This window comes from Lepidothrix coronata, unplaced genomic scaffold (genome assembly GCF_001604755.1).
Source record: "Lepidothrix coronata isolate B3197 unplaced genomic scaffold, Lepidothrix_coronata-1.0 Scaffold34, whole genome shotgun sequence".
Taxonomy (NCBI): Eukaryota; Metazoa; Chordata; class Aves; order Passeriformes; family Pipridae; genus Lepidothrix; species Lepidothrix coronata.
Genome location: NW_016690214.1, coordinates 681,338 through 693,616, shown reverse-complemented (window position 1 = coordinate 693,616; position 12,279 = coordinate 681,338). Strand labels below are relative to the sequence as shown.

The 12,279-nt window shown below is 60.2% G+C and overlaps 1 protein-coding gene across 1 annotated transcript in view; it reads right to left on the bottom strand.

Moving 5' to 3' along the window:
* The window catches only part of SDK2 (sidekick cell adhesion molecule 2), a 46,340-nt gene that overhangs the window by 20,356 nt on the left and 13,705 nt on the right, over positions 1-12,279 (bottom strand). Inside the window, exon 2 of the mRNA XM_017811811.1 lies at positions 7,068-7,236. Coding sequence (XP_017667300.1) covers positions 7,068-7,236 — 169 coding nt within the window. The remainder of the gene's footprint in view (positions 1-7,067; positions 7,237-12,279) is intronic.

The following is a 12,279-nucleotide window of genomic DNA, read 5'->3' as shown; positions in this document are numbered from 1 at the left end:
TCTAATCTTGCGTTAAAACAGCCGCGGGCTGTTTCGGCAGAGCTTTGTTTGTTCTTCTGAGAACTGAGCGTAAATTAAACTTTCATAAGACCTGAGGAGCACGTTCCCTCCGCCGGGAAGCGCAGTGGGCCCCGCGCCCACCTCCCTGCGTGGGAGATGGGGACAGGGACGCAGGGCTCCCGCCTCGCCCAGTGCCACCAGGGAGATGGGGTGGGCACGGCAGGACTGGCATCAAACCCGCTGGTGACACTCGCCCACCCACGCGGAGCGCCGGGGTCACTCGTCCCCGCGGGAGGAGGGAGGGTGCCCTCTGGGGACGAGTCCTTGAGTGTCACCGCTGATATTTAAAAATGCTCCCCAGAGGCTTTAAATAAGATATTTCAATTCCACGGAGCTGTCAGTGGCGGATGCCGACGCCAGGAATAATGGGCCCGCTCTCCTTGCGGTGTCCTCGTTAATAAATCACACCGTGACTCCCGAACACACGCACACGGATGGACGGACGGATGGATGGACGGACACTCGCTGATGCTCAGCGGCAGAGGGGCACGTGTGTCCCCAAACAGACCCCTGTGCACCACGTCCCCTCCAGACACTCATCCTGGGAGGGGGACGGCGCAAAGCCCCTGGCACAGCCCACGGGACCCAAACTGCCCCCACCCTTGGAGCACCCACAGGCCCTCGGCAGCACTTTGTTCCCCCACGCTGGGAGCCAGGACCCCTCCATGGGCAAACAGAACCTTTGCCCCTCCCATGGGGACACTCCTGCAGATCCAATTAAGGGGCCTGGTCCCCCCCCACAGGAGCTGGAGGAGCTATTAAGCAGCAGCACTTTCACACACACCTCAGCGGCTGAAAATAGCCTGGAGAAAGGAAATCAATTCCCAGCGCAGCCCGGCCCGCAGTCATCAACCAAACCAGCACAGACTTTGTTCTCTCCCGCTCGCCTTCCATGGAGGCTTTTATCCAACACCACTTGGATTTGATTTCCTTCCCCCATCATGCCTGGCTGAAAGGGGATGGGAATTGATTTCACCCCCAATGTCACCCCTGATGTCCCCGCTGCTGTCACCCCCTCACAGGGGGATGTGCTGTGGGCAGAAGTGGGGAATGTCACCCCACACAGCCCCCCCAGTTTGAGCCGAGGCCACAGTGGCTCCTCCATGGCCAGGAGCTCCTGGTTCCGTTGTGCCAAGCAGCTCCTCCACCTGGGACCGATCCCGGTGCCCTGACCGGGTGGCTTTGCCCATCCTAACCCCGTTCCAGCCAGGACGGAGGTGAGGTCTGGCCAAGCTCCCAGCACAGCTCTCGCTGCTGACTCCGCTGTTCCAGGGGTTTGTTTGGATGCTCTGCGAAGACGGAGGTTGACAGGGCATCGTCCGTGGGGAAAAGCCCTTCCGCAGCGAGGGCTGACCCGCGCTGCAGGAGAACACGCCGATGGAAAACAGCGGTGGCCTCGGGCTCCGTCAGGAAGTGGCTGTGCCCTGCTCAGCCCCAGGGTCAGGAGGGGGCTCCGGAACCAGGAGCCCCGTGCCGGGGGACCGGCGGGTTTGCAGAAGCAGCTTTGGCACCGGATCAATCTGACAGATGGATGGCTGCTCGTCAGGAATGACAACCTCTCCATCCATCCATCCGTCCATCCATCCATCCATCCATCCCTGATCCCGTCGGTGAGGCAGGGCAGGGCACAGCAGCGTGACCAGCTCCTCACCGTGCAGTCCTGGCAGGCAGCTCCGACACGCAGCGGCACCGCCGTGTTCCAGCAGGATTGTTCCCCGCGCCGCTCCGGCACAGCCATGGCCCAGCCTTGGCTGCTGCCGTGCCTCTGTTATTGTAGGGTTGCTGAGAAGCGTGGGGCTGACGCTGCCGAATTATTCTTAGATTGAGGGGGTGGAGAGGGGCCGGGAAAAGCATCAGCCAAAGGATCTGATCCATCAAACTGAAAGCCAGAAGAGCACAGAAATCCGCGAGGTTCTTCCAATGCCGCCCAGTAACAGCAACAGCTGGATCGGATTTTGGGTAGAAGCACATTGGCACAGTCCCCTTTGATTAATATCCTGTATAACGATTAATTAATTCTGGAGGGGACGTGTATTTGAATAGTTACTGCGGGATAATGAAATGTCAAGTGAGCATTAAAACACACTTAGCAGAGGTTTAACGACTCGCAGCATCCGAGCGCACGTCCCGGCACCTCCACCCGCGCCGGGCCAACGCTCAATATGGCTCTAAACGCCCCCCTGGTATTCCATCAGCCCCCGTTAACTCTGTTATTGGATCTCAATTAGCTCCTGATTGGAACGGGCTCTGTTTTGAAACACGTGGCCGTCGCCTCCCCGCTCGCCTGAAGTGTTTTCCCTCGGTCACGGGAATCGGGCGGGCGCCGGCGGCCCTGTAAATCGCTGCCTCAATTGGCCCTGCCAGAACAATGAGCCAGTTAATAATTAATGCCCGTGTATTAATCAGCCTCCTTCCCGTGGAGCAGGGACGGGGCGGGCGCACGAGCCCCAATCCATGTTGCAGCACCCGGAGGGCTCCGGCGCGTCACTAACCAGGAGCTCGGCCAGCACTCAGCTCTGGTGGCATTCCCAAGTCTGAGAGTTCCCTGTCCATCTCCTCCGTGGCTGCCTGGACATCCCCTCCATCACCATCCCACCACGTGCCTCCTGCCAGCCCCGATGCCAGTGTGGCTCCCTGGCACCGCTGCCCTGTGCCCAGCAATCGCTGCTGCTCACTCACACCAGCCCCACGTATCCTCCCCAGTTCCAAACGAGGCACAGAGACAGACAGCAGCCTGCCCAGCACAAGCATTCCCAGGAAAAACCACCCTATGCTGCCCATTACCAGCTCAGTGCTCCTCCCCAGCACTCCTGGAGGTTTTGCCACTCATGGTGATGCCAAAGGTGACACCAACCAGGCTGGAGCCACAGGCACCAGGAATTCCCTGCTGGGCTTCCACACAGCCTGGCTGCAGCCCCTCCAGTGTTCATCAGCTCCCATTAATTAAATCATTGCATGGCAATTAGCTCCCCAGGGGAGAGGGCTGGGCTTTGCACCTGGGCTGGCAAAGAGCTGGTCCCACCAGAGCAGGGATCAGCTCCTGGCAAGAAGTGGCACATGTTGGGGTTCCAGCAGGAATCCAGGGGTGGACTGCTCTGTTTGCCCCCAGGTCTGGGGTTTTTAGAGGCTTCTGGCTCTGTATTTTACATAATTTGGGGACAAACTATGGGCATCAATCATTTGGGGGCCTCAATGGGCCTTAAAGGCTTGGCAGGGTCCTGTGTGTGCAGCTGCTGTGTCCCTGCATCCTGGGGGACACACACCCCAAAACAGCCCAGCAAAGAGGGAGGGGCTGAAGAGCCACAAATCTGCCCCAAATCTTGGTGAGCCCATGCAGAAAGGCTCCTGAAAGGAGATGGGAATGGATCAGATGCACCACGTGCTGGAAAATCCACCCTGGGGCTGGCAGGGTGTGGCGCTGGGAGGCTCTGTCATGCCAGCCCTGCTTGGCTGGGGGGAGCTGAGGCAAAGCCAGCCGGTGTTGGAGATGGAATTACTCTTTTCCAAGATCCCAGCAAAGGGAGCTCTTAGGAAGAGGTGGGGGATGCTTTAGTAGCTGCTGCGCTCCTGCACCAGTTGCAGAGGGGCATGAGGAGAGGCACGAGGGCTGATTTAGGAGCTAGAAGATGCATCCCTACGGATGGGAGTCTGTCCAGAGGTAATCTATGTGTAAGGTAATTTCCGACGGCAGCAGGACTCGATGCAGCCCTTAATAGGACAATCTCATGTGATAAATTACCAGACCCAACTAATCTGCATGTTAAATTTCTTGTATGAGAAATAAATATCCTCAATTCACCAGAGAAGCGCCTTCCTTCCGAGGATTTCATTAAAGACATCAAGCTGCCTGATTTGCATGTTATGATTCCTCGTACGAGGAGCAGTCGGGCTCCGGAGAGCTCGTGGAGAGCCTGGCACCGGGGAGATTATGCAGGGAAAAACAGAGCTGGCCCTGCACAGCGGTGCCAGGGCCAGGCTGTGTGGGCAAGGCTCTGCCACCCGCCCTGCTGTCACCTCAGCCGAGGACACAGCGGGCATCAGGGGGACGGGGTGTCACTGGGGGATCTCCAGGCTCGGGAGGCAGTGGGGATCCCATGGGAAAGCTGCCTCCTGCACCCCATGCCAGCGGCAGGCAATGGAGGCAGCATGGGGGGGAAGGCAGGGTGGTCCCTGATGCCACATCTCCCACAGGGATGTTCCTGGGGACACAGGTCCGTGGGCACACACAGAGCCAGGCTGGTCCCTGATTCCCCATAGTCCCCAGGGATGCTCCCAAGGGAGGATGTCTACACACACACACCCACACACAGAGCCAGGCTGGTCCCTAACCCCCCTGCAGTCCCCAGGGATGCTCCTGAGGGAGAATGACTCCATGCACACACAGAGCCAGGCTAGTCCCTGATTCCCCTCGGTCCCCAGGGATGCTCCCGCAGGGGGAATCCCTGGCTTCATGTGCACACAGAGCCAGGCTGGTTCCTGATTCCCCACAGTCCCCAGGGATGCTCCCCAGGGGGGATGTTTACACACACACACACACAGAGCCTGGTCCTTCTGGAGTTCCTCATCATGCCTGATCCCCTGGGATGCTCCTGAGGGAGGATGGCTCCGCATGAACACAGAGCCAAACTGCTCCGTGATCCCGCCTCGGTCCCCAGGGATGCTCCTGAGGGATCAGCTCAGGCCCTCTCCGGCTCGGGGCCAGGGACCTGCCGAGCCCATTGCCCACCTGGCCCTCTCCGCTCGCCAACAGCCGCTCCGGTGGCAAACTGGCGTTGGAATTGCTGCGGGAAGGAAAGGGCGGTCGCCATGGAAACACGCTGCCAAACTGGGAGAGCGGCTCGTTCCCTTGGAACGTGGCGTGAGCTCCTCCGACCACCAGCGAGGAGGAAGTGGGGCGATCTGTGGGGAGCGGGGGGGCCACGAGCCCCTGCCCCCAGCCCCCAAAATGGGCACAGTGCACACGGGTGACTGCAGCCGGCGGTGCCGGCGGGATGCCCCGCTCAGGAGACGGTTTGGGGAGCAGCGGTGAGGACGAGGAGGATGAAATGCTTGGAGACACACTGCTCTGTCCGGGAACCACGAGGCGATGCCACCAAACGTGGCTGGGAACCACGAGGTGATGCCATCAAGCCCAGCTGGTCCCAGGGCACAGCCCCCAACAGCACATTGCCCTGCTCCAAAGCCTCCCTCGTGGGCACAGCCGGGCCCTGGGAAGGTCCCTCCTGTCCCTGGGGTGGGGACACGCCAGGGGACACACACCAGCACCAAGCTGGGAGGGACTGGCTGCACCCTGTGTCCTTCATCCACACCACCACCATTCCTGACCCCACATGGCCTGGAGCATCCCGGAGCCTCCCTGGCCATCAGCACCGGCCCTCCCCTCTCCAAGGATTACTCTGTTTCTAAACTCGTTAACTTTTAATTACAACCTTCCCACTGCCTGAGCGGGCTGGCTCCACGCCACCGACAGCTCTATTAAAATTCAATTTCTGCCCATCATAACTAATTTTGGTCCTTTGCTTTCTCACCAGCAGCCTCCAATGCCAGGCAAGACAGCCAAACACTCGTCTCTACACTCCAAATCCCCACGGAGCCGCGGGCAGAGCGCAGGGATGCCGGCAGGTTCCTCGGAGCCAGGCAGGGATTTGCACGGCAGCTCTTTGCTTCATTTGCTGCGCTGGGTTTGTTTGGGTTTTCCCCGCGTGTTTGTTTGTTTTCTCGCTTCCTTCCCTAATCCTTTCTGGCTGGATGCTGGAGCTGGAGGCGGGGGCCAGGGGCTCTGGGGGGAAGGGAGTCACCTTGGAGCAGGGATGCAGGGATGTGGAGCTGCCCAGCATCCCAGAGCAAACACCAGTGCTGGCCTCTTACAGAAGGGTAAACTGAGGCACGGATCAAACCCAGGAGAAATCCAGGAAAGGAAGTCAGAAGTCCCCATTCCGGGTTTGGAGGTGCCCCAACCCGCTCCCCCAAAACCGACAGGGAAGAGCCCAGGGACGGGATCCTGCACCTTTGTCCTGCCTGGGAATGAGCTGTCATTCCTGACAGGTGAGAGCTGTGGGAATTGTGGAGCTCAAGAGGTCTCTGAGCTTCCACACCAGAGCTGGGGACAAGGGGCCCATCCCACCAGGCATCTGGCACTGGTGCCAACACCCAGCACTGAGCTGGGGGCATCGGGGCCATGACAGACCATGGCTTAGTGGGGGCCAGCCCTCAAGGTCCCCAGGGACGGCCAGGGCTCCAGGATCCCACCACGGCACCGTGCTGGGGAGGGGACATCACCCAGCCACACTATCTTTGTTCCTGGCATCCCGGAGCAGCCCCGCGTTGCTACAGCAACACGAAGCCTTTGGATTCGATGCCTTTAAATGGGGAATGGCTTGTCTCGACCTGAATTATTGATTAAAACAGAGAGGATGACACACGCACTCAGAAGAGACAGCGAGAGGTGCCCGCCTTGATTTAAAAGCCAACTCCAAGGGGCTGGAGTTGTGGCGGGATTAGTTGGCACACGGGGCTGGATGCCTGGATCTCGGCACTCTCTCCTGCCACCCTGTCTTGCCCCTTCCCTGGTCTAGCTGTTCCCAGGGAGCCACGAGCCGGCTGTGATCCCCAGCCCGGTGTTAAGGTGTTAATCCGCTTGTGCAAACACCTCCTCCCCGGTGTTGACCTGCTTAAATTCCCCATTTGCTCTCCAAACAGAGCCAGCAGCTCCTGAACTGCCAGCTGCTGCCTCTGTGCCGCCTCCCGGGATGGCAGCCCTGGCAGGTCCCACGGTGTGCCAGGTGGGATTCACCACAGGCAGCATCAGTGGGGACTCAGAGTCCCACGATCATTCAGGTTGGAAAACACCTCCAAGACCAAGTCCACCCTGTGCCCGATGCCCTTGTCCCCCAGCCCAGAGCACTGAGTGCCATGTCCAGTCCTTCCTTGGACACCTCCAGGGGTGGGGACTCCACCACCTCCCTGGGCAGCCCGTTTTGATGCCTGACCACCCTTTCCGGACTCACCGGTATTCCAGGGAGAACTTGGTGAGCTCCCGGCTGTTGTGCAGCCACTTGAACTCGAGGGGCCAGCTGCCCTCGGCCATGCACGTCAGGACCAGCCTGTTCCCCTCCAGGTGCACTTGGCTCCGCACCGGCTCCGTCTTGAAGTACGGGGAGACATCGTCTGTGGAGAGAGGAGGGACAGAGGTGAGGGACACACCAGCCCCACATCCCACCAGCCCCACATCCCACCAGCCCCACATCCCACCGGCCCCACGGCACCAGGACCGCTCCTCACTGGAGTCCCTGCCCTTGGCAGGGAGTGGGATGAGATGATCTTTAGGGTCCCTTCCAACCCAAACCATTCCATGGTTCTTTGGGCATAACCATAACCCGGCAGCCCCCTCCCTGTCCCCCTGCCCTGGCCCTTGACCCCCCCCAAGCCATTCCACAAGCCCATGGACGAGGGCTCAGCCCACTGTGGGTTTATCTGAGCTGCTCCTTTGCTTTATTCCTGGCTGCCTTTGTAGCATCTCCGAAGCACCAAGCTTTTAACTCGGGGGGTGAAGGGGCGGAGGGGCTGGGAGCGGAGCGAGGCAGAACCACTTACTCCTCTCCTGTTTTATTTGCTAAGTAAAACTATAAATCGAACCACACAGCTCCATTTTCTGCTTAACAAATGGAAGCCCTTTTACTTCAAAGGCACATTCATATTCCCCAGCAGCTTTCAAGTGCACGTTCAATCACGGCTTCGAGTTTTTTCTTTGGGGTAGGGCTTCGCTTTCTTGTCTGCAAGAGCTGAATTCCTGCCACGGATCTCTGCACTGTGGGCTCAGCCCACTCCGGTGCCCCACCACCCTGGGGGGTGCCAAGAGTGTGCAGGAGCTCAGAAACACCCAGACACCCCCAGACCTGCACGGGGGGGTCCCTCTCCTCACCGGGATCCCGGCTCCTGCACACCTGCCTCGCTGTACCCACATGGAAATGCCCACTGGATTTACACCCTGTCCTGCCTGGCAAAGGGGTGGGCACGGTGGTGCTGGATGCCAGGCAAGTCATTAGGAAGGGAAGCAGCAGCTTGTGGCTCGTTAATTTAATCCTCCTCTCTGACCTTCAGCAGTGCTGGCTGGAGCAGGCAGCCCTTATCCCAGTGTCCCTGCCTCAGGTCCGGGCTGGATCCAGACACTGGAGCATCAGGGCACCACACAAAGCTGGTGTGGGGCACTAGGGCTGAACCCCACAGCAGCCCAGCATGGCCCAGAGGGCACAGGGGCAGAGTGGTGCCCAGTGGCACCATGGCAGCTCAGGGCCCTGGCTGTGGGGTTTGGCAGCACTGTCTGTGCCCCCTGTCCCATGGCTATGTGGTTCCCCAGTCCAGAGAGCTCGTGGCAGCTGCGCTGAGGCTTTCAGGGTGCCCAAGGAGTGGGCACACGTGTGCTGCTGGGCAGAGCAAGCCAGGCCCACGGGAACAGCCCAGTGCAGGATCCGTGTCCCTGTGCACGCGTGTGCGGGGGTGGGCACACGTGTCCCCACCACGGCCTGGCAGGAGCTTGACCTGCAAGGCCGGGGCTTCGCCCACGTCGGGATGGAGCCTTTGGGATTACGGCAGCGCCCAGATGGGGACGTGGCACAGCCAGGTGACAGCTCTGCATCCAAACACCTCCTGCATGAAACCAGTAAATGAGCCACGGACCAGACTGGGGTCCACTGGGCACGATGCAGTTGATGCATTGCTCCAGCAAGGATCCAAGCACAGCACAACAGGCTGATCCCCAGGGACTAGTGGTCCCAGTGGTCCCACGGGAGCCCAGGGCTGTGCTGGCAGTGTCTGACCAAGCGCTCCAATGGCACTGTGGGTCTGAGACCTGGTGTACTCAGTGCACCTCTCACACTGAGCCAGCACCCAGCACCTGGGAGGCATCTGGGAGGTGTCCTGGAGGCGTTTGGGAGGTGTTTGGGAAGCGTTTGGGAAGCAGGGTGCTCCTGGCACACCTTCCCCTGGGCCTGCCCGCCGTTTGCATACATCCTAATTTGATTTTAAGCAGCTAAGGCTCATCGCGCTTTGAAGCGCCCGAGCCATCTGTTCTGCATTAAGGGGTGAAAAACGGCGCAGAGGAGGAGAGGCGGCTCCTAATTCCGTATTGATCGTGCCGTGCTGATCCGCCCGCGAAGGTCACGGCGGCCGCCCCGCACCCAGGGAGTCAACCCCACCCCAGCACGGCAGGGGACAGCGGGGATGGGGGTCCCCGGTGTCTCTTCCAAGGGGTGAAGGCGGCACTGAGCTCTGGGAGTGAAATCCTTGTCATTCTTCTGGGAGCCCTGTGCCCCTGCAGGGACCCCAGCCCAGTGCTGAGGGTGGTAGGAGGAGAGGAGGACCCCGGGGAGGGGAATGCAGCTGGTTTAGTGCCAACGTCTCCAGAGAGGCCTCCAGGAACAAGACCAGGTGTTCCTGGTGTTCCCCTGCCCACCAGCTCTCAGAGGGGAGAAGGGTGGGAGCAGTGCTGCCCCCCTGCCCCCAGTCCCTCCTGCAGCCCCCCGCCTCAGTTTTCCTCTGCTCTCTGGCAGCACTGGGCATCCCAGCTCTGCTCCCTGGGGACAGCTCCTCTCTCCCACCATCCACCACAGGTGATGGCACCACCACATCCAGGGTGTGTGGGGTGCTCACCACCTCACCACGGAGCCAGCACGGACAGGGGCTGCCATTCCCCCCATCCTGGACCCAATGGGAGGGTTCCCGGTGGGTGACAGCCACATCCCCCCCCAAACGAAGGGTCATTACTGCTCATTCCACCTCTCCCCCATCTGTTGTGGCTGTTTACACTCCGCTTGCTAATTAGAGGCTAATTAGTTGGTGCAGAAATTCATCACTTTCCAAACACAGGCGGCAGCGAGGGGCGTCTCAGGCAACATCTGCACATCTGCCGGCGGCACGGGACGGTGCGGAGCTCCTGGAGCAGCCGGACTGTGCCATGTCCTGCCACGTTGTCCCACGCTGTGCCAGCCCAACACAGTCCCCTCCATGCAGAAAGCACCAAACTGCTTCATCCCCACCCTGCCCACACTGGTGACCCTGCAGCTGAGCCGAGCTGCCGGTGGGGATGGAGGGGATTCCAAGAGCTGCCAACCGGGAAGGGGGACAGGGACGACCCCAGCTCTCTCCCTCCCCTGCTGATGACATTTTAATGCCAGGCCCTGGCACGGCACTAATCCTGCCTAATGGGATCACAGTCTTGGCCCCTGCACTTTAGTTACATCAGGGCCGGCGGAGCCGGGGCTGAGCCCGGGGCATTAGTGCCAGAGCAGGCACAGATGTAGGGCAGGGCCCCCGAAAGAGCAGTAATGGATCCTAATTCCCGGGCGTAATGGGTGAGCTGGGAACTAAGCTTCCCTCTCCCCAGCCTCAAATCCCCCTTGATGGGAGGGAATGGGGAGTTTTAAGCCTGGAGGAATCCCGGAATGCCTGCCAAGGGCAGGGCCCTGCCCAGCAGCTGCTGGCAGGGGGGAGAAGGAGGGTGCAGCCCCTCCTTTCACCCCCCACAGAGACGAGATGGGGATGGAGGTATGAGATCCCACTCCACAAGTCCCTCTGGTCACCCCGAAACACCAGCAGCTCATGGGACACCCAGGTCCCCTCCTGCCTGGCACCACGATCCCGGGGACAACAGAGTCCCCCTCCCTGCCTGTGTTCTGCACAGGGTCACCCCTCGCTGCCCCTTAGGGCCAGGGGTGACATCCAATTGCTCCACTCCCCAGCTGGCTCATTGGAAGCTGATCAGTCCAGCGCCCATTCCTGCTAATTCCCGTGAATCAGTGGGATGTGCTGGGCATCCCAACTGGGCCGATGCCCACCAGCACCAATGGGATGCCCTGAATCCAGCCCACCTGTACCTGCAGGCTCCAGGCGCCCCATGGAGCCCAACCAACACCAAGGACCAGCACCTGCCTCAGGGAACACAGCACCATCACCTCTCTCCTTCCCAACAGCCCCTCTCTGGTCTCACCAGGATGTGGCTGGTGCAATCCTGGGAAGGGACCACTCTGCTGTCCACACTCCTGGGCCACAGAAGAGGGGACAGAGCCATCTCCCTGCTCCCATCAAAACTTCCCAGGGCCCCCCCATCCTTCTCAGGGCACTGCCACCCAAAAAGGAGGATGGCAGCCTGGAAAGGAGGGTGCCAGCCCTTCGGGAGCACTGGCACGACCACCTGGCACTGCCAAGGACCAACCTTTCGCTCTAGCCCCCCCGGAACAGGGAGATGGAGCTAAATCTCTTCGGCATCAGACTCTCGCTGGCTCCGCAGCACGAAGAGATTAAAAAACAATAAAGAGAAAACGAAACCCTCCGCTATAATTACCAGCCTTTAGCCGCCAGCGGAGGCAGGAGGGAGGGAGGGAAGGAGAGAGGGGGAAAAAGAAACACAGGAGAAGAAGAAATCCACTAAAATTTTAATAGGAACCACTGCATTTAATTTAACGACACATTTTTTCAATTACCAGAATAATTGTTTTATTCATAAAACGAGTTTCAATAAGAGGGTAATTTTCCTTTGTTTTTATTATTCATTTGTGGAACATATTCCCGGCGCAGCTCCCCGGCGCCGCGGCAGCCGCTCCGCATCCGGGGGGCTGGGAGGGGGGAACATCACGGGGGCAACCCATGGCCCCCAAATACAGCACCCATGGGGGACCTCAATGTCCCCGAGCACCCTGGTGGGGTCACAGCCTTGGCTGGGTGTGAGGAGAGGTGGCCCCAGGGGATCCACCCTGGCCAAGGGGCGCTGGGGACACGGTGGTCCCCGCTGAGGCCACCTCGGCAAGATGAATCCCCAGGGCCGTGTCCCTGCCCAGGGAGTCACATCCCCTGCTTGTCGGATGCCAGCCTGCGGTTGGGAAGCATCAATTTTTCAGTGGATGCTGGTAAAGCCACTGGGTTGATTAAATGACGTGTCCCCACAGGCACTGAGGGCACGGAGCCACCACAACACCCCGGCACGGCCACGGCGCTCTCGGTGTCCCCCCACGGTGTCCCCCCACGGTGTCCCCCCGGGGTCGGCGGCAGGTGCAGGGGGATTAGCGGTGCTCCCCGACACCACCGGAGCCATTAGTATTCCTGAGACAAGGCTCCATCCCCTTCATAAAAAGCAAACACGGAATTGAAATTCCGAGTGCTCCCGGCACCTGGGGAGCCGCGGAGCGCGACGTGACGCCGAGCGGGGAGGACTGGGGGGGACCAAGG